The sequence below is a fragment of the Cervus canadensis genome, chromosome 8 (assembly GCF_019320065.1).
Source record: "Cervus canadensis isolate Bull #8, Minnesota chromosome 8, ASM1932006v1, whole genome shotgun sequence".
Taxonomy (NCBI): domain Eukaryota; kingdom Metazoa; phylum Chordata; class Mammalia; order Artiodactyla; family Cervidae; genus Cervus; species Cervus canadensis.
The window spans coordinates 87,287,810-87,313,251 of NC_057393.1; the positions used below are offsets into that span (position 1 = coordinate 87,287,810).

At 43.9% G+C, this 25,442-nt stretch overlaps 1 protein-coding gene across 3 annotated transcripts in view; it reads left to right on the plus strand.

The window, feature by feature from the left end:
• Positions 1-25,442, plus strand: part of PCNX2 (pecanex 2) — a 302,174-nt gene that overhangs the window by 230,020 nt on the left and 46,712 nt on the right. For all 3 annotated transcript variants that reach the window (XM_043477085.1, XM_043477087.1, XM_043477086.1), the window contains 2 exons: positions 3,996-4,211; positions 20,484-20,737. In XM_043477085.1, coding sequence (XP_043333020.1) covers positions 3,996-4,211; positions 20,484-20,737 — 470 coding nt within the window. The remainder of the gene's footprint in view (positions 1-3,995; positions 4,212-20,483; positions 20,738-25,442) is intronic.

The following is a 25,442-nucleotide window of genomic DNA, read 5'->3' on the forward strand; positions in this document are numbered from 1 at the left end:
GTTTAGAAATGGATTCTTCCATGATTTAGAACTGATTAGATATCTTTTCAATATTGAATAACTGTTGATTACAACATTTTAGTTAGTATATGCTAAACATCAAATACAGACAGTAAACCTTGGTATTGGTATTCTGGCAAAAAAGAAAAAAAAAAAATTAGCATTATGATGTCCTTAAAGGCAAGCCATTCCAGGATCCAGGGCCTGGATATCTTCAGAGTCTTTGTACAACATTAATCTATGGAAAGATTTATCTGCCATAGTAACAGGAAGTTACTTTTTTCTTCCTATAGTCTATTTCATTTTGAAGCATTTGACCTTTTCTCCCCTCATATCAGTATGCAAATTTAAGCCAATCTCTATTTTTAATCCACCTCACTCTCTCCTCTGTGCCAAAAATGTTGTCTAGGAAGAATTGTATCCTGCTTATTAGCTATATTTGAATTGCATATACATGATTAATTTGAAATCATAATTTGAAATGTGAAAATATCTGGAGAGGCAGGTTTATTTTTTGCTAAACTTTGTATCAGCCCAATTTGAAGGGGGTGTGGTTGGAGTGTAAATATCTCTAATGTGGAGCCATGGGATTCTAATTTTGCCCTGCCATTGACATTAGGCATAGAGACAGTTTCATAAGTACATTGAGCTTTTAGTTGTTCATAATTTTTGTCTCATTTTAATCTAATTATACAGATGTGTGGTCAGTGTGTTCTAAGATCTCAACTTTTCATGGTTTAAATTGTTTTATTCATACATCAAACAGTTTGAACAGTTAAGCAAAAGTTAATTCTCTTGTTCAGGTTTTTTCTTTAAAAGTACCAGAGACTCGGAGTAATCTCCAATTAGTGTCTCTGGATGCATGCTGCTTCATCAGAGAAAATGAATATCACTGCAGGTCAGGCAGGCTTAATCTGCATAGAAAATTAAGCATAATGATACCTTATTAGAGGACATGACATGACTCAGTCCATAGAACAGTTTGTTTCTTTCCATTAATCATAAATAGGTTATAAATGCACCTATTTCAATTTGGCTTTTAACTGTCGTGAATGCCTAGCCCTGATATCCATAGTTTGATAGTGTTATTCTGTAGATTTCTTAGCCGTGGGTCAGTGCTCTTCCTTACGTGGGTGCATTTGGGGCCAGTCTGCCCCTTCCTGCACCCTCAGTGATGCTCCAGTTCCCAAGAGTACTGAGCAGGAAGGCTCCATTCAGATCTTCACGGATCTTTATGTCCAACCTTCTTGAATCTCTGTCTCCATGCCAGAAGCTGACCTAGAAGGGGTTCTTGAGCTTTGCTTTAGGCCTCTTCTCTTTGGGGCAACTCTATGCTTCTCTGACTTTCTGGAGGCAGAGTTTACTCCCCAGAGGAAAGATGCTCCTAAGGGGAAAGCACTGGTGACAAACTTTCCTTCTAGCCCCTCCCAGTACTTCTTCCACTCCCAGGACCACAGACCAGGAGGACTTCCCAGTTTACCCAGCCTTCTCAAAAAAGATTCTGTCTTCATCATGAGAGATCTCACAGAGGGAGTAAAAGGAGTCGGCCCAGCCAGGACGTGAAAGGAAACGCATCATGAACCCCCAGTTTCATGCCCCTGAAACACACTGGCCCTTTATTGGGAAGCAGGGTGTTCCCTCACTCCATCTCCTTTGCTGTATCCTTCCTTTTTTTCTTTCCTTGATGTCCTCATCCACTCCATCTGAATGGCTAAGTTCAAACAAGCAAGCAGCAGTCCTGGCAAGGATGCAGAACAACTAGAATCCTCAGTCCCTGCGACTGGGGTGCAGAATGGTTCAGCCACTTTGGAGAATGGTAGTGCCACTCTCAGGGGTTGACTCAAGAGAAATGAAAACGTGTTCTTATAGACTTCTGTTCATGAATGTCGTGAGTGGATTTACTCATGTTCACCAATACTGAAAACAACCCAAAGGTCCTTCAGCTACTGAATGGTTAAGCAAACTGTAGTGACCACATACAAATGAGACAGAACAAACTACTGCTGCATACCTCAGTATGGATGGAGCACAAATGCAGCGTTCTAAGTGGTGGTTATGTGACTATAAGCATTTTTTAAGATTCACAGAACTGGACATTAAAAAGGGCAAATTTAGCTCTCTGTAAATTATGCCTCAATAAATTGGAGTTTTATATACATATATAACAAAGTTAGTAAATGGCATTGATATATAATAATTTATATACTTGTATATAATATATAAAAATGTATACTAGCAATAATTATTTATATTGTAGACTATAGTTATATATGTATATATGCATATATATGCACTGTTTACACAGTACATACTATCAATAATTATAGAATATATATGTATATGTGTATATATATAAAACTTCTCTATAGTTCAGATGGTAAAGAATTTGCCTGCAATGCAGGATACCTGGGTTCAATTCCTGGGTCAGGAAGATCCCCTAGAGAAGGAAATGACAACCCACTCCAGTATTCTTGCCTGGAGAATTCCATGGGCAGAGGAGCCTGGTGGGCTACAGTCCATGGGGTCACAAAGAGTCAGACACAATTAAGTGACTAACACTATACACACACACACACACACACACACACACAATTTATTGTCTGTAAATTATTTCTCAGTGAAACCCTAGAGTTACTTAATGGATTATGTTCTCAAAAGCAAAATTTCTCTTAACAGAGCTGTATCATCTATGGTGTCATCTATTATTCAATAGATGTTTAGTCAGTCATTACTGCATATTAAGAATCTGCCAGTACTGAGATACAAAAATAAACAAATTCAGTCTTCCTTCACCACCGCAGGGTGCAGAGAAATCAGATGTTAATCAAATAACCATATATACACATATACACACACACACAAAGTCAAATTCCAACTGTTTCAAGTGCTTTCAAGCAGAGAGGGTCATAGTCCTGATGTCCTATAAGATGGCATGGCAAAGGGGTCAAGGAAGGCTTCCCTGAAGTGGCCATGGAACAGAGGTCTAAAGATTAGTAGAGGTAAGAAGACAGAGAAGAATGTAGGGAAACCAGGCAGAAAGATTAGTCTCTGCAAAGGCCCGGGGTGGGAAGGGGCAAGTGAGTCACTCAACTGGGAGCAGTTCTGTGTTGCTAAGCGTGAAGATTGAGGAAGAGATGAGTGAGAGGTGAGGGTGGAGACTGAAGTGGGGAGCAGAGCACACAGCACCCCTGGTGTGACTATACACCCTGGGTTTGATCAGGCTGGTGTCCTAGCTTATTCCTAGGAGGATGACTTATGGGACCCTATTATAGGTGATGTTATGAAGTTGTGTCTCTATTTTAAGAGCCCTCACAAACCACTTTAAAAAATGGGCTGCAGGGCCCTGGGTGACACATTCCCCTTTCATCTGAAAGGCTCATCCTGGCTGGGGGGTAGGCAATCGATGAGGAAGCGTATCCCAGTGAAGACGCATAGGTGAGTCACATGACCATTGTGGTCCTCCACCTGAAAAACTGTGTAACTTGGGATAAAGCAAGGGTAATGGGAATGGGAAAAAGTAGGAAGGTGCAAAAAACACTTGAAGAATGTGAAATTGAGAGCCTTAGGTGGGACGAAGTGGAAAGAAAGATGCCTAGGTTGTGGCCAACTGGACAGCTGAGAGCAGGTTGGGGGTGGGACTGGGGGGCAGGGCCTGACTTGAACACATTGGGTGGAGCAGAAACATTGGAAACAGACACGAAATGTTAAGTAGACAAGGAAGTAGACAGGTCTAGAGTCCAGGCAAGAGATCTCTGCTGGAGATAGGAATTTGTCAGGTGTCTCGTTTAGACAGGAATTCAGTCCATTTATGTAGATGACATTGACCAGAAAAAGCACAGAGGGAAGAAATAGGAGTGTCTCACAGAGCCCACCACAACGGGTGAAGTGTCTGAGGAGTCTGATTCACCCCTAATCAGATGACGGCTCCCCATCTCCCAGGGAGAGCACGTTGGAGCAGGACTCACTGGGCGTCTTCTTTCTTGTCCTGTCCTCAGGGAGCGATGGCAACAACCTCAATTCCATCTTTTATGAGCACTTGACAAGGGCGCTCCAGGAGTCCCTCTGTGGAGACCTCATCCTTGGCCGGTGGGGCAACTACAGCTCTGGCGATTGCTTTATTTTGGCCTCAGATTACCTCAATGCTTTCGTTCACCTGATTGAAATTGGCAATGGCCTTGTCACCTTTCAACTTAGAGGACTGGAATTCCGAGGTAAGAATCTCTTTACTATGGAAGTTGTTGGAAATTGGTCATTTGAGTGAATTATCACGCAGAGCTTTCATAAGAAGTCACCCTTAAAAAGGAAGAGTGGGATGCCTGTCCTAGAGAATGAGTTAGGGAGCTTGCTATAACCACCTTTCATCATGTATTTGGATACAAAGAGAGGCCAGTCATCTGAATTAGTAATCAGGTTAAATGTACAGTCTGGTGTAAACCTTAGGAGTAGCAGGTCCGAACTTTGGTTTATTTGGGGAAAAACTCAGAAGCATTAAATGGGTGTGGACCATGCATGGGGGCTCCATGTGGAGTCAGCCAGACCTAAAATGGAACCTGCTTCCTTGGGTTACAAATGCAATGGTCTATTGTGGGTGAATCTCTGAGTTTTGTTAAAAATTGTCTGTAAAGTGATAATAATAATAAGAATGACTGCCTCATACAGTTGTTGTGTGGTTTAACTGAGATCATGTATATGCAGGCACTGTTGTTGTTTAGTTGCTAAGCTGTGTCTGACTCCTTTGCAACCCTATGGACTGTAGCCCGCCAGGCTTTTCTGTCCATGGAATATCCCAGGCAAGAATACTGGAGTGGGTTGACATTTCGATCACCAGAGGATCTTCCCGATCCAGGGACCAAGCCCATGTCTCCTTCATTGGCAGGTGGATTCTTTACTATGAGCCCCCTGGCAAGCCCACCTGCAGGCACTGCATGAGTGCTTACTGCTCTGTGGTTACTGAGTCCGCCTGTGTCTTTGAAGAGTGATTCTGGCTTTTCCATGAATCAGACGCTGCAGTTGTGTGGTGATCACTCAGGGATCAGCGTCACGGACATTCCTGTGGCCCCGTCTCCCAGGTTCCTTGTGTGGTCCCTCATTCACACATGCTTTTCTCTACCGCAGCAGCCCCTCTGTGTCAGGCCACGTGCCGATGCTGAGGACGCAATGGGACGTGACCTTGAGTCCTACCTTCATGACATGGCAAATAAATAAGTAAACAAAAGAGCAAACCAATCACAGCTTGAGGAATGGTAGAAAGGAGGTAAATAAGGTTCTATGACTAGAATTGGTGCAGAAGGTGAGGAGGCTCGTCAGGGTCCTGAGGAGGAGAACAGGGAGAAGAATATTCCAGGCCAGGAATTCGGAAGCGCTGAATGTCTGAGTTAGAGTAACCCAGGAGGAATGCCGTGACCAGAGAGGCGGGGTTGGGGGAGGTCATGGGGTTTCTCCCAGCCAGGGCAAGGTGCTGCATTGTATTCTGTGCACAGTGAGGAGCCATGGAACGTTCTGGAAATGGGAATGACTGAAGAGCTTGTTCTGGTTGCTGTGTGGAAGATGTACTGGAGGGGATGAAAGGAGAAAAGCGGGGACCACCTAGGAGTGTCCTGTAGTCACCCCAGCAAGAGAAGATGGCAGAGGCAGAGATGTGCTGGGGGGCTCAGAAGTGGAGGACAGGCCTGCATGTTGGGGTGAGGGAAGGTGGGGTGCTCAGTATGCTCCCTGCTTTCTAGGTTGAGAGCCCGATGGACATTGGTGCGTTTACTGAAACTGAGAAGCCTGGATAAGGAGTGGCACTCAGGGTTTGAGAATGCAATCAAGAGCCCCATTTTGAATATTCACTTGGATTCATCCAAGTGAATGTATCACATAGCTAGTTGGACATACGTGTCTAATATTCATTTTTGTTGTTGTTTAGTCACTAAGTTGTGTCTGACTCTTTTGTGACCCCATAGACTGTAGCTTGCCAGCCTCCTCTCTCCATGGAACTTTCCAGGCAACAGTACTGGAGTCGGTTGCCATTTCCTTCTCCTGGGGACCATCCCAACCCAGAGGCTGAACCCAAGTCTCCTGCACTGCAGGCAGATTCTTCACTGCTGAGCCACCTGGGAAGCGCTCAATGCTCATTTGGGAGATATTTATTGAGCACTGATTATATGTCAAGCACTAAGTTAGGTGCTCTGAGTAGAGAAGTAAAGGTCCTGCCGTATGGAGCTTGAAGCCTCCCTTAGAAGACAGGCACCTGATAAGTAATTACTGCCCAGACAGGTGGCTGTTACAGCAGCAGGGTGCATGGGGGCCTGGGGGCCAGAGAAAGGGCACTGGAATCAGAGCTGGGGTCTGGTCAGCTCAGTAGAGGAGGGGCTGCAGTTAGAACGGAGAGGAGGGAACAACTGGTGTGATTACAAGGAGGCTTCAAGTAACCAGATGTGGTTTCCAGGTGGTTTGGGAGGAAGGGGTCACAGACAATGCTAGAAAGGTAAACAACAGCCAGGTCATGCCTTCTAGAACCTCACAGTGACCAAAGGACACGTTTCCACCAAGAACAAATTGCTGTCACTTCATATTTTAAAAACATAACCCAAAGAGAATTCTTGTACGTCCTTACAAATTCTAGGAATCTAATTTAGGCAGCTTATTTGGGAAAAGGTTATTGGGCCAAGGGAGTGATGATCAGACTCTAAAGAACAGAGAAGCAATATTTCCCTGATATTTTTCACAAATGCCAGAAAATGCCACAGAAGGTGGTAGAAATTAAGTGTCTGGGTACAATAGTGCAATAGAACTGCCTATTTTTGAGAGCTTTCCATTTTTTCTGGGAATTCAAGGGAAGAACTTTTAAGGTTCGCTGAGTTGAATCTGAATTATAGTTATAGCACAAGTTTTATGTGGCTTATAGCATCTTCAGCAAACTTAACCGATCTTTGAATTGAAGGCTTCCCAAGTGGCACAGTGGTAAAGACTCCTCCTGCCAACACAGGAGACACTGGTTTGATTCCTGGGTTGGGAAGATTCCCTGGAGTAGGAAATGGCAACTCACTCCAGTATTCTTGCCTGGAGAATCCCATAGACAGAGGAGCCTGAAGGGCTACATACAGTTCATGGGATCTCAAAGAGTCATACCAGACTGAAGCCACTGAGCACACATTTCAAACATGCGTAAGAGAATGTTGTATAGCTGAGCACCTAGGAGAAAAAGTAAAAAGTTTGGTGAACAGTTAGCTAGCCTCTGGCACAGTGGGTAATTTTCCCAACATTAGAATAAGAGTTTAGAACCTGGATAGCCCAAACGATTGATGAAGGTTCATGGCACATGCTGTTTCCATTGGATGGTACTATAGTGGTGTAAATTCAAATTAAGAATACAAATAAAGAAGCCATGTTTTTCTGTTCTACTCCTTTGGCCTATGCATCCCAGAATAGAAATACATTTTTTTGTTGTTCATGTGAAGAAACATGATTGTACTGCTGCTCTTGGTTTGTGAGTATTCCTTGCATCTGCCCAACCAGAGAGCTTTTAAGGAAACCATTCAAGAATTGGTGGATTAATCAGCTTTAAGCCTACAGTCAAGGAAACAGACAATGCACTTTAGAAGGCCCTCAGTGTGAGGGGCACCAAATTTAAGGCTTTTCAAAAGAAATGGAACCTGTTGTATTTAACCATCATCCGAGTAGGCGGACACAGAAAAATGGGAAAGTGAGAGTTGATTATCTGTTCAATCCATTTCTGTTCTCTGTTAGTCATTCAAGTGACCTAGCTTGATGGTTTGGCTTATTTCTATAAAGGAGGAGAAACATGAATGAGGAGAACAGAACTGCCAACAAAAGGAGTCAGACTACTTGAAAATCCTGTAATTATAAATGAAGAAGAACCAAGAATAGGAGCAAAAAAAAAAAAAAAGGGGGGGCATTGGAGAGAGACTTGTATGAGATACAAAGCACTCTTGCCTGTGAAGGTGACAGCTACCTCAAGATTGGCCTTAATCCCAATATTCCTCCCATCTAACTGATGGGGAAATCCAGATCCCTCAAGATGAATTATTTCCCAAGACTCATAGCTACTTAGGGATTGTTTGTTGTTTAGTTGCTCAGTCATGTCCAACTCTTTGCGACTCCATGGACTGCAGCACTCCAGGCTTCCCTGAGTCAATGATGTCAGTCACCATTGAGTCAATGATGTCAGTCAACCATCTCATCCACTGTGGCCCACTTCTCCTCTTACACACAGTCTTGCCCAGCATCAAGGTCTTTTCCAAAGAATTGGCTCTTCACATCAGGTGGCCAAAGTATTAAAGCTTTAGCTTCAGCATCAGTGGACTTCCAGTGAATATTCAATGTTGATTTCCTTTAGGATTGACGGGTTTGGTCTTCTTGCAGTCCAAGGGACTCTCAAGAGTCTTCTCCAACACCACAGTTTGAAAGCATCAGTTCTTTGGTGCACAGCCTTCTTTATGGTCCGACTCTCACATCTATACATGACTGCTGGAAAAACCATAGCCTTGACTGTTCGGACCTTTGTCAGCAAAGTGATGTATTTGCTTTTTCAATGTGCTGTCTATGTTTGTCATAACCTTTCTTCCAAGGAGGAAGTGTCTTTTAATTTTGTGACTGCAGTCACTGCAGTGATTTTGGAGCCCAAAAAATAAAGTCTGTCACTGTTTCCCCTTTTTCGCCATCTATTTGCCATGAAGTGTTGGGACTTTATGCCATGATCTTAGTTTTTTGAATGTTGAGTTTTAAGCCAGGTTTTTCACTCTTCTCTTTCACCTTCATCAAGAGGCTCTTTAGTTCCTCTTTGCCTTCTGCCATTAAAGTGGTATTATCTGCTTATCTGAGGTTGTAGATATTTCTCCTAGCAATCTTGATTCCAGCTTAGAGCTGGGCAGACCCACAGGGTTCTTAACCAGAACTTCTCATTCTACCTGACCATTTCCTCTTTTCATTCCTCCTTTTGGTTGGAAATTTGTACCATAGTGTTCATTGGTTTATTAAACACTGAATAACTGGGATATAATGCCCTCAATCACTTGTATAGCTCCATGTAATTTTCCCAGTTGCATAGAAAACTCCACTTTAGGTCAGGATGTTCAATGGGGGCACACATGTGACTTGGCTTCTCAGAGTCTCAATTTCTTCATCAAAAGCTTGGTGTGATTATAAGTTCTTTCCAGCTCTGAAATATAGGCAGAACACTCTCCAACATAGATCACAGCAAGATCCTCTATGACTCACCTCCCAGAGTGATGGAAATAAAAGCAAAAATAAACAAATGGGACCTAATTAAACTTAAAAACTTTTGCACAAGAAAGGAAACTATAAGCAAGGTGAAAAGTCAGTCTTCAGAATGGGAGAAAATAATAGCAGATGAAGCAACTGACAAAAGAATCAATCTCAAAAACATACAAGAGGCTCATGTAGGTCAATACCAGAAAAATAAATGACCCAATCAAAAAATGGGTCAAAAAACTAAACAGACATTTCTCCAGAGAAGACATACAGATGGCTAACAAACACCTGAAAAGATGCTCAACATCATTCATTACCAGAGAAATGCAAATCAAAACTGCAATGAGGTATCATCTCATGCCAGTCAGAATGGCTGCTATCAAAAAGTCTACAAACAATAAATGCTGGAGAGGGTATGGAGAAAAGGGAACCCTCTTACACTGTTGGTGGGAATGCAAACTAGTACAGCCCCTATGGAGAACAGTGTGGCGATTCCTTAAAAAACTGGAAATAGAACTGCCATGTGACCCAGCAATCCCACTGCTGGGCATACACACCAAGGAAACCAGAATCGAAAGAGACACATGTACCCCAATGTTCATCACAGCGCTGTTTACAATAGCCAGGACATGGAAGCAACCAAGATGTCTATCAGCAGACGAATGGATAAGAAAGCTGTGGTACATATACACGATGGAATATTACTCAGCTATTAAAAAGAATGCATTTGAGTCAGTTCTAATGAGTTGGATGAAACTGGAGCCTATTTATAGAGTGAAGTAAGTCAGAAAGAAAAACACCAATACAGTATATTAACAGATATATGGAATTTAGAAAGATAGTAATGACAACCCTATATGCAAGATTGCAAAAGAGACACAGATGTAAAGAACAGTCTTTTGGACTCTGTGGGAGAAGGTGAGGGTGGGATGATTTGAGAGAATAGCATTGAAACATGTATATTACCATATGTGAAATAGATGACCAGTCCAGGTTTGATGGTGCCCAAATAGACCACTCAAAGCCGGTGCACTGGGACAATCCAGAGAGATGGGATGGGGAGGGATATAGGAGGGGGGTTCAGGATGGGGAACACATGTACACCCATGGCTGATTCATGTCAATGTATGGCAAATACCACCACAATATTGTAAAGTAATTAGCCTCCAATTAAGACAAATAATCAATGCAAAGAAATCAGTGCAAAGATCAATGCAAAGAAATAGAGGAAAACAACAGAATGGGAAAGACTAGAGATCTCTTCAAGAAAATTAGGGATACCAAGGGAACATTTCCTGCGAAGATGGGCTTGATAAAGGACAGAAATGGTATGAACCTAACAGAAGCAGAAGATATTAAGAAGAGGTGGCAAGAAAACACAGAAGAACTGTACAAAAAAGATCTTCACGACCCAGATAATCACAGTGGTGTGATCACTCACCTAGAGCCAGACATCCTGGAATGTGAAGTCAAGTGGGCCTTAGAAAGCATCACTATGAACAAAGCTAGTGGAGGTGATGGAATTCCAGTTGAGCTATTTCAAATCCTGAAAGATGATGCTGTGAAAGTGCTGCACTCAATATGCCAGCAATTTGGAAAACTCAGCAGTAGCCACAGGACTGGAAAAGGTCAGTTTTCATTCCAATCCCTAAGAAAGGCAATCGCCAAAGAATGCCAAGCTACCACACAATTGCACTCATCTCACACGCTAGTAAAGTAATGCTCAAAATTCTCCAAGCCAGGTTTCGGCAATATGTGAACCGTGAACTTCCAGATGTTCAAGATGGATTTAGAAAAGGCAGAGGAACCAGAGATCAAATTGCCAACATCTGCTGGAATCATCAAAAAGCAAGAGAGTTCAGAAAACATCTATTCTGCTTTTTGGATTATATGCCCAAGCCTTTCTGTGTGTGATCCACATAAAACAGTGGAAAATTCTGAAAAGAGATGGGAAATAGACCTGACACCTGCCTTGAGAAAATTATGCAGGTCAGGAAGCAACAGTTAGAACTGGACATGGAACAACAGACTGGTTCCAAATAGGAAAAGGAGTACGTCAAGGCTGTATATTGTCACCCTGCTTATTTAACTTATATGCAGAGTACATCATGAGAAACGCTGGGCTGGAAGAAGCACAAGCTGGAATTAAGATTGCCGGGAGAAATATCAATAACCTCAGATATGCAGATGACACCACCCTTATGGCAGAAAGTGAAGAGGAACTAAAAAGCCTCTTGATGAAAGTGAAAGAGGAGAGTGAAAAAGTTGGCTTAAAGCTCAACACTCAGAAAACTAAGATCATGGCATCTGGTCCCATCACTTCATGGGAAATAGATGGGGAAACAGTGGAAACAGTGTCAGACTTTATTTTTTTGGGGGGCTCCAAAATCACTGCAGATGGTGATTGCAGCCATGAAAATTAAAAGATGCTTACTCTTTGGAAGGAAAGTTATGACAACTATAGCATATTAAAAAGCAGAGACATTACTTTGCCAACAAAGGTCTGTCTAGTCAAAGCTATGGTTTTTCCAGTGGTCATGTATGGATATGAGAGTTGGACTGTGAAAAAAGCTGAGCGCGAAGAATTGATGCTTTTTGAACTGTGGTGTTGGAGAAGACTCTTGACAGTCCCTTGGACTGCAAGGAGATCCAACCAGTCCATCCTGAAGGAGATCAGTCCTGGGTGTTCATTGGAAGGACTGATGCTGAAGCTGAAACTCCAATACTTTGGCCACCTCATGCGAAGAGTTGACTCATTGGAAAAGACCCTGATGCAGGGAAGCATTGGGGGCAGGAGGAGAAGGGGATAACAGAGGATGAGATGGCTGGATGGCATCACCGACTCAATGCACATGAGTTTGAGTAGACTCCGGAAGTTGGTGATGGACAGGAAGGCCTGGCGTGCTGCGATCATCGGGTTGCAAAGAGTCGGACGCAACTGAGCGACTGAACTGAACTGAAGATAAATAAATTGATTTTTTTAAAAAAAGAAAGAAACAATAACAGCCAAAAAGTTCTTTCCAGCTGTGGATGGCTCATCAGTCTAGGAGCTATATTTCCTTCCACCATATCATGGGGAGAAAGTTGAACTCCCTGCGGGAGTTTGATAAAATTTCCTCCCAGGGAGGAAGCCCCAGGCTTCAAAGTCAGTGGTGGAGGAGGGGTAAATGCCTAGCTGGGGTTGACTCCAAAGTCCATGACCTTTGTAGTAAACTCCATGGCCTTGGAGGGTGGCAGGGAGTGAGGGAGGGAAACAGGGAGGCAGGGAAGGAAGAAGGAAGAAGGAAAGAAGGAATGAAAAATAAGGAGAGATTACAAAAAAAAAAAAGAATAAGTAACCATTGTCTTTACATCTCTTTGGCTGTTGAAATTCAAAAATAAAACTTTTACCTGAATATACTTCTGAGTGTTAATATGGAACCACCACTTTTAGGAGCTCAGTTTCTTGAATTGCTGACTGCCTTAGCAACCATGCAAGCTGGACGGCTCCTGCACGATGAACATGGAAAACAAAGGCGTAGTTATCAAGAGATAGCCACACATTACCATCAGGCCTGGAAAATATCACAAAAATGAGATTTACGTTCCTGTCTGTGTGAAATGTTACCAGCCATCTCATAGTTTGGCTAACACCCCATAATCACCACCCTGTGGGGACATTCTAAAAAAAGGTATGTAACCTAATCTAATCTAAAGCTAGTTCAACCCAAACCCTTATCCTAACTGGCTAATCCATGTATAGTCAGAGCTCCCACTAATCTTGGAACCAGCTAGAATTCTCTTCTCTATGACAACAATTAGGTCATTAGTGAGTCTACTTCTTTTGTCTGTATAGCTTGAGGAAGCTGTTAAGTCCCTTGGTTCCAAACTTTACCCATGAAATAATAGGTTCTTACTCAGAATTCCTCAATGCATATTTTTCTTCATTTCAAGTTATGTGACATATTGGTGAACAAAACAAAGCCCTGCTTGTTCAGATAACAAGTCTGGGAAAGGAGAAGTGCTTTCTTGGAGAACATTAACAGAGTCTGCATATTTTAACATTCAACACTCAAAGTGTGTGGGAGAAAAGCAAGATAATGCTTGTTTGAGTTAAATATTAATTAGAAAGTAAATGACTCAGTAAGATTGAGTGCATTGGTTTATCTCATCTAGAAAATGGAGGATGGGGGGATACCATATCATTCACGGATACCATTATTGTATATATTTCAGCTTTTCTTATGCTTCACATTTGCCCACCATAAATTTCCCTGTGCACTGTAGGATTTGGTTTATTTCATTTTCTTCTATAGGCTAGAAGAAAAAAGTAAATTCAGGGAACTTTTGCTTGTAATTTGTCAAGGCTCATGAGACACTCTGTGAAAAGGGAAAACCATGGACTTTGAATTCAAAAGGCCAGAACTTTCTACTGGACAAGATGTTTTGAAGACTCAGTGTCCTTATTTTACTAAAAGAAATTATTTCTAAAAGAAGAGATTACATCTTCATAGCTGGGTTGATGTGTGCAATCAATGAGATGCTCTCGGAGAAGTTACTTTTTAAGTTGGTGAATGTCCCATAGACAGAAATTAAAATTTTAAAAATATTGAATATAAAAATTCTATGAGAAAAACTGTTATACCACATTCAAAATCTCACTTGCTGAACAGGTCATAAAACAAATTGTATTTCTATGGCCAGATTGTGAAGCAAATTGAGGCTCTTTGGAAGACAGAACTGTTATAATAAAAAATCTCTGCTATGACCACAAAATCAAACATGCTATAAATTATTTTCACATACTTTTCCCTCCCCTGCACACTGAGCCAATACACTTCTAAACTCTCAGTGTGACATTTAAAAGACACTCGGGTCCACTCCTGTGTAGCACAGGGCACTCCACTCAGCGCTCTGTGGTGACCTCAATGGGAAGGAAATCCAGAAAAGAGGGGATATGTGTGTATGTACAGCTGATTCACTTTGCTTGGCAGCAGAAACGGACACAGCATTGTGAAGCAACTATCCTCCAATTTAAAAAAAGACACTTGGGTCCAATGTGGCTGAAGAAATGGAAATTGGGACTGGGAAGAAATTATCTAGTAAAATAATGAAGAACTAAACTCATTCAGTGTATCCATAGGTCAGGTCCTTATTTAAGTTCTGTTCGTGACCATTTCTCCATCTTTAAGTTTAGATTAATGTAAAGTGTGTGATTATCAAATGGATGTTTAGCAATTAGGAAATGGGAAGTGTAATGGGACAGATTATTGTTGTATTAAGTATTTCTTCCCAGAAGTTAAATCTGGTGATGTCTAGGAGATTCAGGGTCATCTCCCATGGCAAGTAGCTGGGGCTAGATGACCTGCGTATTCCTTTCGGCTCACATTCTAGGATTCCGTTCCAGAGAACTAGTGTAGGGTGGAGGAAGGGCTGAGAAAGACATGTCAATAACACTGAAGCTGTAGGAGAAATTTTGGGGGAAAAAATTCCACTGTGACCTTCTAAAAATGACATTCATTCAAAAACTTTTTAAAAAGCTTTCTCCGACAGTATTTCATTTGGCCACAAAATGGCCCTTGACTAATCAGCTGGCAGAGAGCAATGATAGTTTAGATTTCTAGTCTGAAGAAAAATGGTCTGAAAGTCTTCATCATTACATGTATTATGTGTATTACAGTGTTAGAAGGGGCACTAAAGAAGCTGAATCTTCAGCAAGAGCTCATAGACTGAGCCCTGACTCACAGCTTGTGTTTCCAACATGCAGTGCACGCTGGCCTGCATGAAGTCCAAATGTCCATGGACGTGAACTGCTTTGAGCTTAGCAGTGACCATACAGTAAGTCCCCTATGTATGAGCCTTCAAGGTGCGAATTTCAAAAATGCAAAGATGCATGCAGCCACTGTATGCTGGCTATTGTGCTGTATTACTGTACTTTCCAAGGTGCAGTCCTGTAAGAGTAAAAATGTCTTCTTTATTTTTTGTGTTTGTTTCTTGTGTATCATTTGTGTGAAAAGTATTGTATGCCTATTACAGTACAGTACGGGATAGCTGGTTATGTTAGTTGGGTACCTAGGCTAACTTTGTTGCACTTATGAATGAACTGAACTTACAGATGCTGTCTTAGAATGGAACTTGTTCACATGTAGGGAACTTACTATATCTGATGGCCTCCTCCTCTTGTGGACCTGAGCAATTCAGGAACAAGCTTACTTGTGACTTCAGAAGGAAATGCGTTTTATACAATAATAGTCCAATACACACCCCAAACTGTACATTACACCTGAAACTTGAAAAACATTGTTTTTGTTCAGTAGCCCAGGTGTGTCCGACTCTTTCTGACCCCATGGACATCCATGGCATGCCAGGCCTCCCTGTCCCTCACTATCTCTCAGAGTTGACCCAAGTTCATGTTCATTGCATCGGTGATGCTGTCCAGCCATCTCATCCTCTGCCGCCTTCTTCTCCTTCTATGCCTAATTATCCTCCACTCCACAAGCAGGGTAGTTTAAGGATAATCTAAACTTCTCTCTGGCAGCCCCTTCAGGAGACCTCACTGCTTGGCATATAGAAACACCATCCCCAAATGCCTGGCATGTCAGGCTGATGAAGACTGTGACCATTTCAAGACTTAGTTCAAATAAACATCTAGTAAAGTTATTGTAAATCATTATTGGTGGGTGAGATGGTTAGATAGTATCGCTGACTCAATGGACATGAACTTGAGCAAATTCTGGGAGATAGTGGAGGACAGGGAAGCCTGGCATGCTGACGCCCATGGGATCGCAAAGAGTTGGACACAACTTAGTGACAGAACAACAACAATTAGTGGGTAACACTAAGCATAATAATGTTGATGATATTTGGGGTTTTCTGTGGAATCAAATTAGCCAGTCCCTGGGACAACTCACATCAGATAAAGAGGAACTTGGAGGGCCAGGAAGCCCGATCTTAAACATGTTGTGCATTAGGGCTTTCATGTGCCTATTCTTGCTGGAAGGCTGTAAACAAGCTGACATTCTTCCAGTGCAGACTTACTGCTGCAGGGAATCCATTTTAATGCATCCTTTGAAGTCCCCTTCACATAATGGCTCAGCGCCTCCATCATTTCCTCCAATTTCTCCATAAACAGCCTGTACCCTAGTTTCAGTCCCATCACTCTTCACTTGAAATGGGACTGTGGGTGGCTGACTGCCCCATGACCAATCTCTCCTCTATACTCCCCCAAGGCCGCAGGGGAATGTTTCTTAAGTGCAACATTCTCTCTGTTCCTTGGGACTTAAAAATACCTGTTACCTATCTGTTACCTACAGAATGAAGTTCGAATGTCTCCATAGGCGTCAACTTCCCACTCCAGCAGGCCTGCCCTGTGCCTCCCCTCTCCCCTCCAGGGATCTTAGTCCCACTTCCCAGCCAGGAGGGCACCTCCTCCACTCTTGTTTGCCCGCCCTTCCTTTCTCACAGGCCTTCTCCTTTGGCTTCCCAGTTTTCCCCAGAGAATGTCACCTCTACCTCTACCATTAAAGCAAGCATGCCTTTGCTAACCAGCCCCAAAGGATAGCCACACTCCTGTGCTTGTCAGGGAGAGTGTGTTAAAATTCACTGCCGCTCAATACACAGTCATTGTCAGAACTAGATGGAGAGCCTACCTTCCTGGTGGTCCAGTGGTTAAGATGCTGCACTTCTGTTGCAGGGGACACAGGTTTGATCCTTGATCTGGGAACTAAGATCCCAATTTTTTTGGCTGCACCAAAAAATTAATTAAAAACTAAGTGGAGAGACATGGTCCATATCAGGGAGTTCCTGAAAGATGTGAGGTCCTCCCAGTCCTCCTGCGTCTCCAGAATCTGCCCTTGGGTGACACCAGACCTCTGGAGAGCCCCATGCCTAAAACTGAATTATTTTGGCCACCTATAGAAATTTTTCTTTATTGTACTTTAATCCTATCAGAACAGCTGTGGAACCTCATATTGTACTTGTGCAATGCTGATAGGGACAGTGGACACCATACTGTACAGTTTTCTTTCTGTGATGGCCTGGGGATGTCGTCTCTCTGCTGTCTTCAACAGAAATAGCTGTGTTCCTCCCAAGCAATTATTTTCATTTTGTCTTAAGGACATGAGAAACTCCTCATTATCTTTCTATACTGGTTGGTAGAAAGCCTGAGTGAAATCAGTGGTCCTCTTTTAGTAAATTTATTGCACATCATAGAAGGAAGTGAAGGTTTCTTGACATTCTTTTGGCCCTGTTATGTTTCTCCTGTCCTCATCTTCAGTTAAAATTTCGTCATTTGCTTTTGTACTGTGTATGCCTTTTAAGACTGACTTCATATCTTTTTGGAATTAAGTATGAATAAATAAGCCAGAACTGACCTGTCCCTGGTAAAGATGACCAGTGGTGCTTAAAGGGAGGCAGTGTTTGCACCTTTGGAAATGAGGAAAGGGAGGAGGAAATGGTTAGGTAGTCAGGAGAGGCCTGTCTGGCATAGCTGCAGCCTTAATGGCTGCCCTGCATTTTGACTGCACTCGGGAAATTCATGTGTATCCTGTGTGCAAGATATCTGGGATCTACTGGACACATTTTCAGTTCAAAGACTCAATTTTCACAGCTTTCATGAGGCACAGTCATTTATCAGAATGAAAAAATTCCAAGATACTCTGAAAATTCATTTTTAAAATACTTATTGAATGCTTTCCATGTCCCACTGACTTAGACTATGAGAACACAGCCACATAAAAGATGCCAAGAGCTTGATTCAGTGGAAACTCCAGAGACAGTCGTCTGGAAAAGGTCAAGTGTGGGGGCAACTGACCTCCAGCCTTCCCTCTGAAGGAAACATGCTCTAAACCCAGGGAGACTCTCTGAGAAGAACATGGGCCTGATTTGCATGTGAACAGCAAAATTAGTGCCTTTGCAGAAATGACTGGGTTTCATCATTCTTGTATTCTTTTACAGTGTGATCCTGACTACAGTAAATCCCTTACATACAAACAAATTCCATTCCAAGAGCATGTTCGTAAGTTCAATTTGTTCCTAAGTCCAATAAAGTTAGCCTAGGTACCCAACTGACACAATTGGCTATATAGTACTGTACTGTAATAGGTCTATAATACTTTTCACACAAATAATGCATTAAAAACAAACACAAGAAATAAAGAAAACATTTTTAATCTTACAGGACAGCACCTTGAAAAGTACAGTAGTACAGAACAACAGCTGGCATACAGGGGCTGGCATCAAGCGAACAGACAAGAAGAGCTGCTGAATGGAGGAGGGAGAGGAAGTGGGAGATGGTAGAGCTGAAGCCCTACCTGACCTGGGTGTTTGTTAAAAGCCGTGGGCAGTTACGACTGCTTAGCAGTCCTTCACAGAAAACCCCTTCCTCAGCCGGTCCTCTGATCAGTGTAGATATGAGCTCTTGCTTCTCACAAAGGATGCTGCTAAGTTATTTTCTTCAGATAGTAGAAATCCGAGTTATACATTGTCTTCATGTGCTCATGAGTACACGCACACCCCCCTTCCAGTCTGATGTAAAACAGACAAACAGCGCTGACCTCAGCCCAACATGATAAATGCCTAACCTGGATGGAGAAGGAAGGAAGGAAGCGGAAACTGGAAAAAACCCTCAGGGCACGTCATTTACACAGTTTTGCTAATCTATTTGAGGTGAAGTTCCCCCTTTTATGCTTCTCCTTTGTAAGGTCTATTTCTATGAATTGTCTTACTTCTTTCATTGAAAGAGCATTTCTCCCAAAATCATATAATTAACCAGTGTTGTTGGTGTGCCACTGAGAGGGGGAGACTTCCCTGGACTCCAGTGCCCCCAGGCCTGGGGTTCCAGTGGGCAGCTCAGTTAGGACTTGGAGGTCATTATTCACTCTGGGTGCCCCCAACATGTGGTCTGAGTTACTCACTGATTGTGGTTCACCTGTGTTGTTTCTATACATCTTGCCCAGCAGGAATAAAAGTTTCATATTACAGAATGAGCAAAGAGATCCCTGAAATGTTTAATAGAGAATGCTTTTCAGCTCAGACCCAAAGGGGTGAGGTCTTGGAGAAAGACAAATGGAATCCTAAGACCCGGGATCAGCCCTTCACTGTTTCACTTTATGTTACAACAACCTGCTTCTTCTCTTCTTCCTTATCTTGATTTCTAGTTCATAGGCTGTTATCATGACAGTTCTGTGTGTACATTTTTATTTGAAGGTTGCAGTTTTTCATCTCTGATCTATTATGACCATCTCACTCATGGGTACTATAGAGAGACTTAGTTTAAACATCACCTGTCTTTGTCTTCCTCCTGAAATGTAACAGAAGCTATTGCATACCCTGTGGATTTTCTCAATAAGGTATCTGTTGTCTGTATGGCTCTAGTAGTAAAAACCCACCTGCCAATGCAGGAGACATAAGAGATGCGGGGGTCAGGAGATTCCCTGGAGAAGGGCATGGCAACCCATTCCAGTATTCTTGCCTGGAGCCTAGCGGGCTACAGTCCATAGGGTCACAAAGAGTCAGATACAGCTGAAGCGACTTAGCAGGCATGCATGCATGCCTGTTATATAGTGATCTAGATAAGAATTCTTTCATTTGTTCATCCAGCCTTTCCTTCAATCATTCCACCGACCACTTTGTTATCCTACCAAGTACCAGGCATTGTGAATAATGAGATAAGATCCCAGGAAAAGTGAACGGTGTGGAAATGGGTGTGGGGACAGTTTCATGTTTGCATTAAGTTTCAAAATACTTGCTAAAGGAGTCAGACATCCTGCTTCTACTCGTATGAGGTGAGGTGATTATGCCCTTGCACTTGGGCCAAGAAGATCTTCCAGGACACGCTTCCTCATAACACTTCAACATCTGGTTGCTCTCAGACTTGTCCACCTGCCACATTCCTTAGCCTCCTCTTGGCTCAGCCTTGACCTGCAGGTTTCTGGAAAGGGAAACTGAAGGATATAACCATCCTGCATTTCAGCATTAATGTCCATGGCTGCCATGAGACTGTGTCTGTTCTAAGACACACATACACACACATAGACAAAAAAAAAAAAACCAACAACAACACAGGAAGAGATGAGAATCAAAATGGATATGAATGAATAAATGAGTTAATGATTATAAGATTGGTGACTTATTTGGGGGTACTTGCTTGAACTGAGAACTATACAAATTTTCTGATTTCCAGACTCTCTTTAGCATCTTCCCCTTAGTAAGGGCAAGGGGGAAATCCATTCTAAACAACGATTATCCTATGACTTCTTGTAAACTTCCGTCATGTGTGTTATTGCCAGGAACCTACTGCCAGCAGAGGGAGGTGGAAGCCATCACGGAGGGTGACGAGGACGACAGGGGCTGCTGCTGCTGCAAACCAGGCCACCTGCCCCACCTTCTGTCCTGCAACGCCGCCTTTAACCTCCGCTGGCTCACCTGGGAAATCACACGGACCCAGTACATTCTGGAGGGCTACAGCATCATGGACAACAACGCAGCCACCATGCTGCAGGTTTTTGATCTCCGAAGGATCCTTATCAGATACTATATCAAGGTATTGCTCCAGGTCCCAGATGTGTGTCTGAGTAGTAACGCTGGGCTGGCTCAAAAGACTCCTGGAGAGCTTTGTAAAGAGTTTAAGAAGCTTCTCCTGAGCGTCTGAAGCAGAGGCTTAGTTCAGTTTCAGAACTGCTGGTTTTGTGAAAAAGCCTCAGAGGTTTGGATTGGCCTGAGGTTTTGTGCCCTACCTCCAGGCTGTGGACCAGTACCTCCTGTCAGATCAGTGGTGGGATTAGATTAAAAATAAAGTGCACAGTAAATGTAATGCACTTGAATTAACCCAAAGCCATGCCTCCTACCCCCAGTCCGTGGAAAAATTATCTTTCACGAAACTGGTCCTTGGTGCCTAAAAGGTTGGGGACTGCTGTTCTAAGCCTGGAAACTAATAAGCAGTCTATTTTCTTACCTAGATCTTTTTCTTCACTATTTTTTAAAATCATGGCTTCCCAGGTGGCTCAGTGGTAAAGAATCTGCCTGCCAATGCAGGGGATGTGGGTTCCGTCCCTAGGTCAGGAAGAGCCCCTGGAGAAGAGAATAGCAACACACTCCAGTATTCTTGCCTGGGAAATCCCATAGACAGAGGGGCCTGGTGGGCTTCTGTCCATGGGGTCGCAAAAGAGTTGGACATGACTTATCAACTGAATAACAACAACAAAAGTCACATAATATAAAACACACTATTTTGATCATATTTAACTGTACAGTTTAGTGGCATTAAGTATATTCACATTATTGTGTGGCTCTCACCATCATCCATCTCCCGAATTTTCACTTTCCTAAACTGAAACTCTTTACTTTTAACACAGCATGAGTCATTAGTAATGATGGTACTGATAAATGGAAACATCCTGGAAATATGACCAAGCCTAAACTTTCATGAATTATAAGTATTAATTTAAAGGCTCTGCAAATTTCTACTTTTTAGAACCAGAATGAATTTTTTAAGCTCATGATAAAACTGCAAAAATAGCTAAATGATCCCATCAGGATTAGCTATGGCAGCCTTTTCTTTTCACTCATGTGGGGACTAGCACATTTTTTTCAGTTACTGAGTACCTGCATCTGTCCAACCTGTACTCAACATCAGAACAGGTCCTGGTTTGGAATATGTCTCCTGGAGGACAAGTGTGAGACTTGACCAAGATGCAGAGTGACAATCGGGGTGAAAGTGTTTTCTAAAGGGTTAGGACAGGCAGAGGCAGTTGTGTCTGAGGATGTCTATGATGGCTTCTCTTCTGAGGGGCTACTTTGCATGGTGCAAACCCTACATAGTCTTTAAAAGGGTCCACATCTTATGCCATTCAGAATGAAGAAGCTCATCATCTGAGACCCCAAACTCCCTGCGAGCTGAGGCTGAGACAAGTGGTCCAGCAGAAATAAGGAAATACAAAATCAAAAGGTTACACAGGTGCCTGAAATTTTGGGAGTTTCCGTCAACAAAGAAGGATGTTTAGAAATTAGGAGTAACTCCTGTGAGGAGCCTCAGCATCCACAGCAAAAAACAGCTGCTTGAATGTTCAGGAAATAAAATTCAGACTATGAAAGTCAGAAGGGCAAAGAACTCTTAATGATCACACCCCAAGGTGATTGCAACAAGAGACATTGGGGAGACCCTGTTCTGTGGCAGAATATTTTAAACATTGAGTGATTCATGATCACTACCTTCGTGTATGTTAGACAGATGTAAAACTTTATATCCAAACCTCATGCAAAATAATAAATGTCCAACCTCACACAAATTGGGGAAGATTTGGGAAGTGAATCAGGAAGTTGTAATCTTTTGTGTCATGATTCCATGTGTTCCGTTGGTCATTGTATCTGAGGTCCAAAAAGTTTTTCATACAGAGTCAAATTTGGGCAACTCAGTCTATCAGTTGACATTAGGTTTGGCAGTGGATCATGAAATCTCAGTGACTCACACACATGTATTCCTCTCACACATAAACGAAGCTCTGCTCCAAGTTCTCAGGGACCCAGGTTTCTTCCGGCTCCCAGCTCCACCATTTTGAGCGTCAAGACAGGCTTCCCAGGTGGTGCTAGTGGTAATGAACCCACCTGCCAAAGCAGGAGACATAAAAGACACAGGTTTGATCCCTGGGTTGGGAAGATCCCCTGGAGGAGGAAAGGGCAACCCACTCCAGTGTTCTTGCCTGGAAAATCCCATGGACAGAGGAACCTAGTGGTCTACAATCCATGGGATCACAAAGAATCGGATGCAACTGAAGGGACTTAGCACACCCATCCCAAGGCTCAAATGGATGGAAGAAGGAATCCAGGAAGTGAAGGCCAAGGGTGTGCACCAGCTCTTCCTTAAGAAGGTTCCTGAAAGTTGCCACAGAATGCAGCTGCTGTGTCCCATTGGCCAGAATGTTGTCAGATGCCAGCTTCAGGGGGCTCTGGAAAGGTGTTCTGGGAAGCCGTGAACCCAGAGGGAACTTGTGTGTCATGAAGGAAGGAGAAAACTGATGTTAAATGGCAACCAGCTCTCTTTGACACCTCCCTCCAGGAGGAGAGGGTCCCTTGAGGATCTGGTGTAGTTCCTAAGTGGCAACAAGAAGTGGTCATTGCAGGGGAGCTAGATCCAGGGGCTGACTACAGCCATGCGAGGGTCTGGGAGCTTACTCGGAGGGGCAGCTAGAAGTCTAGAGGGGCCAGATTAATGAGCCCAGGGGCCACATGTCTCCTTGGTGCCTGTATCGCTGATCGTGTTCCTGACGCCGATTGTCTTGCTGTTCACACTGTTCTCTGAACTCAGGGTAAGCAAGGCTGGAGCTAAGAGGCGGGAAGAAGATGCGAGGAGCCTAGGAACTGCAGACACGTTTATTCTCTCCTGGCTGGCACGGCAGCCACAGCACAGCCTCTCTCCTGGCTGACTTGGCAGCCGTAGCAGCCGCCACAGCAGAACCTTAACGGAGCTGTAACGGAGCCATAGCGTCAGCTCACATAAAATAACCATGATGTCGCTCCAGCGCAGCAGCGGCCAGGGCTTTCATGGTGAAGCCCACACAGGCGTATCACACACAGGAGCCCAGGCCCAAGCGAGTACCTGGTGACGCACATGCGCAGTGCTGCAAGTGCGCTCCGCGGTTACATCGTCTTTATTTACACAACGTGGGGCGAGAGAGCCTGAACACGCCACCTTGGCTAATTTGCTCGCTCCCCACAGTGCCTCAAGAATAGGGCAAGACAGAGGGGGCGATTCAAGATGGCAGAGCAGAAGGACCTTGGGCTCACCTCCCCTCGTGAGCACAGCAGGAAACAGCTCACCGCTGAAATGCCATCCATACAAAAGCCAGGGGGAATGGGGCAAGACTGTTTGTCTGCCACCCAGAGCCATCCGCTGGATGTCTGACTAGGCTCTGCACCCCGCGCCTTTTCTTTGCCTGTGCACCCTCCCCCAGCCCTTGCACGCTGCAGCCCACCCCTCCTCTCTGCTCCCCCCGTGCTCACAGCGCCCAGCCCAAACTGAGCTCTCGTGCCAGCTCCTCTCACAATCTGCCCTGGGGCCCAGGCTGGCACTCACACCCCGCCTCCTCTGAAACCCTTTCCCCTTCCCTTCTGGTACCGCCCTGAGCCCAGGAGACATAGACCGCTGCCCCCTCTGTGGCTTCTCAGGCCTTCCTGTGATGACTCACCGCTGAAGGTGCCCACAGGTTTTGAATGAACAAAGAAGGTTCCAGGTAATGTGGAATCCAGAGTCCTGGCCATCCAGTTGGGAAGAATGAGACCCACGTGTAGGCAGGGGTGTGAGGGGTCTGCCCCAGGCATTAGTGGTGAGGATGGAGTTCAGGGCCGAGCCTTGTCTCTGTGAATCTGGCATATGTGTGTGTTCGGTCGCTTCAGTCGTGTCTGACTCTTTGAGACACTATGGACTGTAGCCCACCAGGTTCCTCAGTCCATGGGATTCTGCAGGCAAGAATACTGGAGTGGGTTGCCATGCCTTCCTGCAGGACTTCTTCACCCAGGGATGGAACTTGCATCTTCTGTGTCCTCTGCATTACAGGCAGATTCCTTACCGCTGAGCCGTCAGGGAAGCCCTGTGAATGTGGAGCTCCCCATAAACAGCCTCTCCATGGACCAGACAGACCAGGCCCACATCACGGGGCCCGCAGGCCTCTGTGAGTGAGCGAGAGCAAAGGGCTGAGGTGCCCTGTCCTGGCCCACCCGCTTGGCTTTTCCAGAAGCCTGGGGGCTCCATGTAGGACCTGCCTTTTGATGTGTCTCTCCCTTCATAGTCCTCCTTTCCTACCTCCTGGAAATGTGCCTCCCAATTCCCTGCATGTTTTCTAAAATGACACTTTGCAAGCTGAAAAACAAATCCAAGATAATGTGCAAATGGTAGAGGGCTGAGGGAGGGCCCCAGAACCTGCTAGATAATAGTGGGCTTGTGGAGACAGTCCCTTGATTCTGTTTTATACGTGCAAGCAGTGATGCCAACACGAGAGCTTTGGGCGGGCATTAGAGGGGCACAGGGCATGGTTTATGACCCAGCAGGACAGCAGGCAGGGGCAGATCTGTAGCATCAGGCTCCCCCAGCTAGCCAGGTGATTGTAGATCGCCATGTCCTACCAGAAATTCCCGTTCTGTGTGCCTGGGAAGTACCTATGTTTTAAAATAAGTTCCCTAGGTGATTTATGGCAGAAAGCAAAGAGGAACTAAGGAGGCTCTTGATGAAAGTGAGAGAGGAGAGTGAAAAAGCT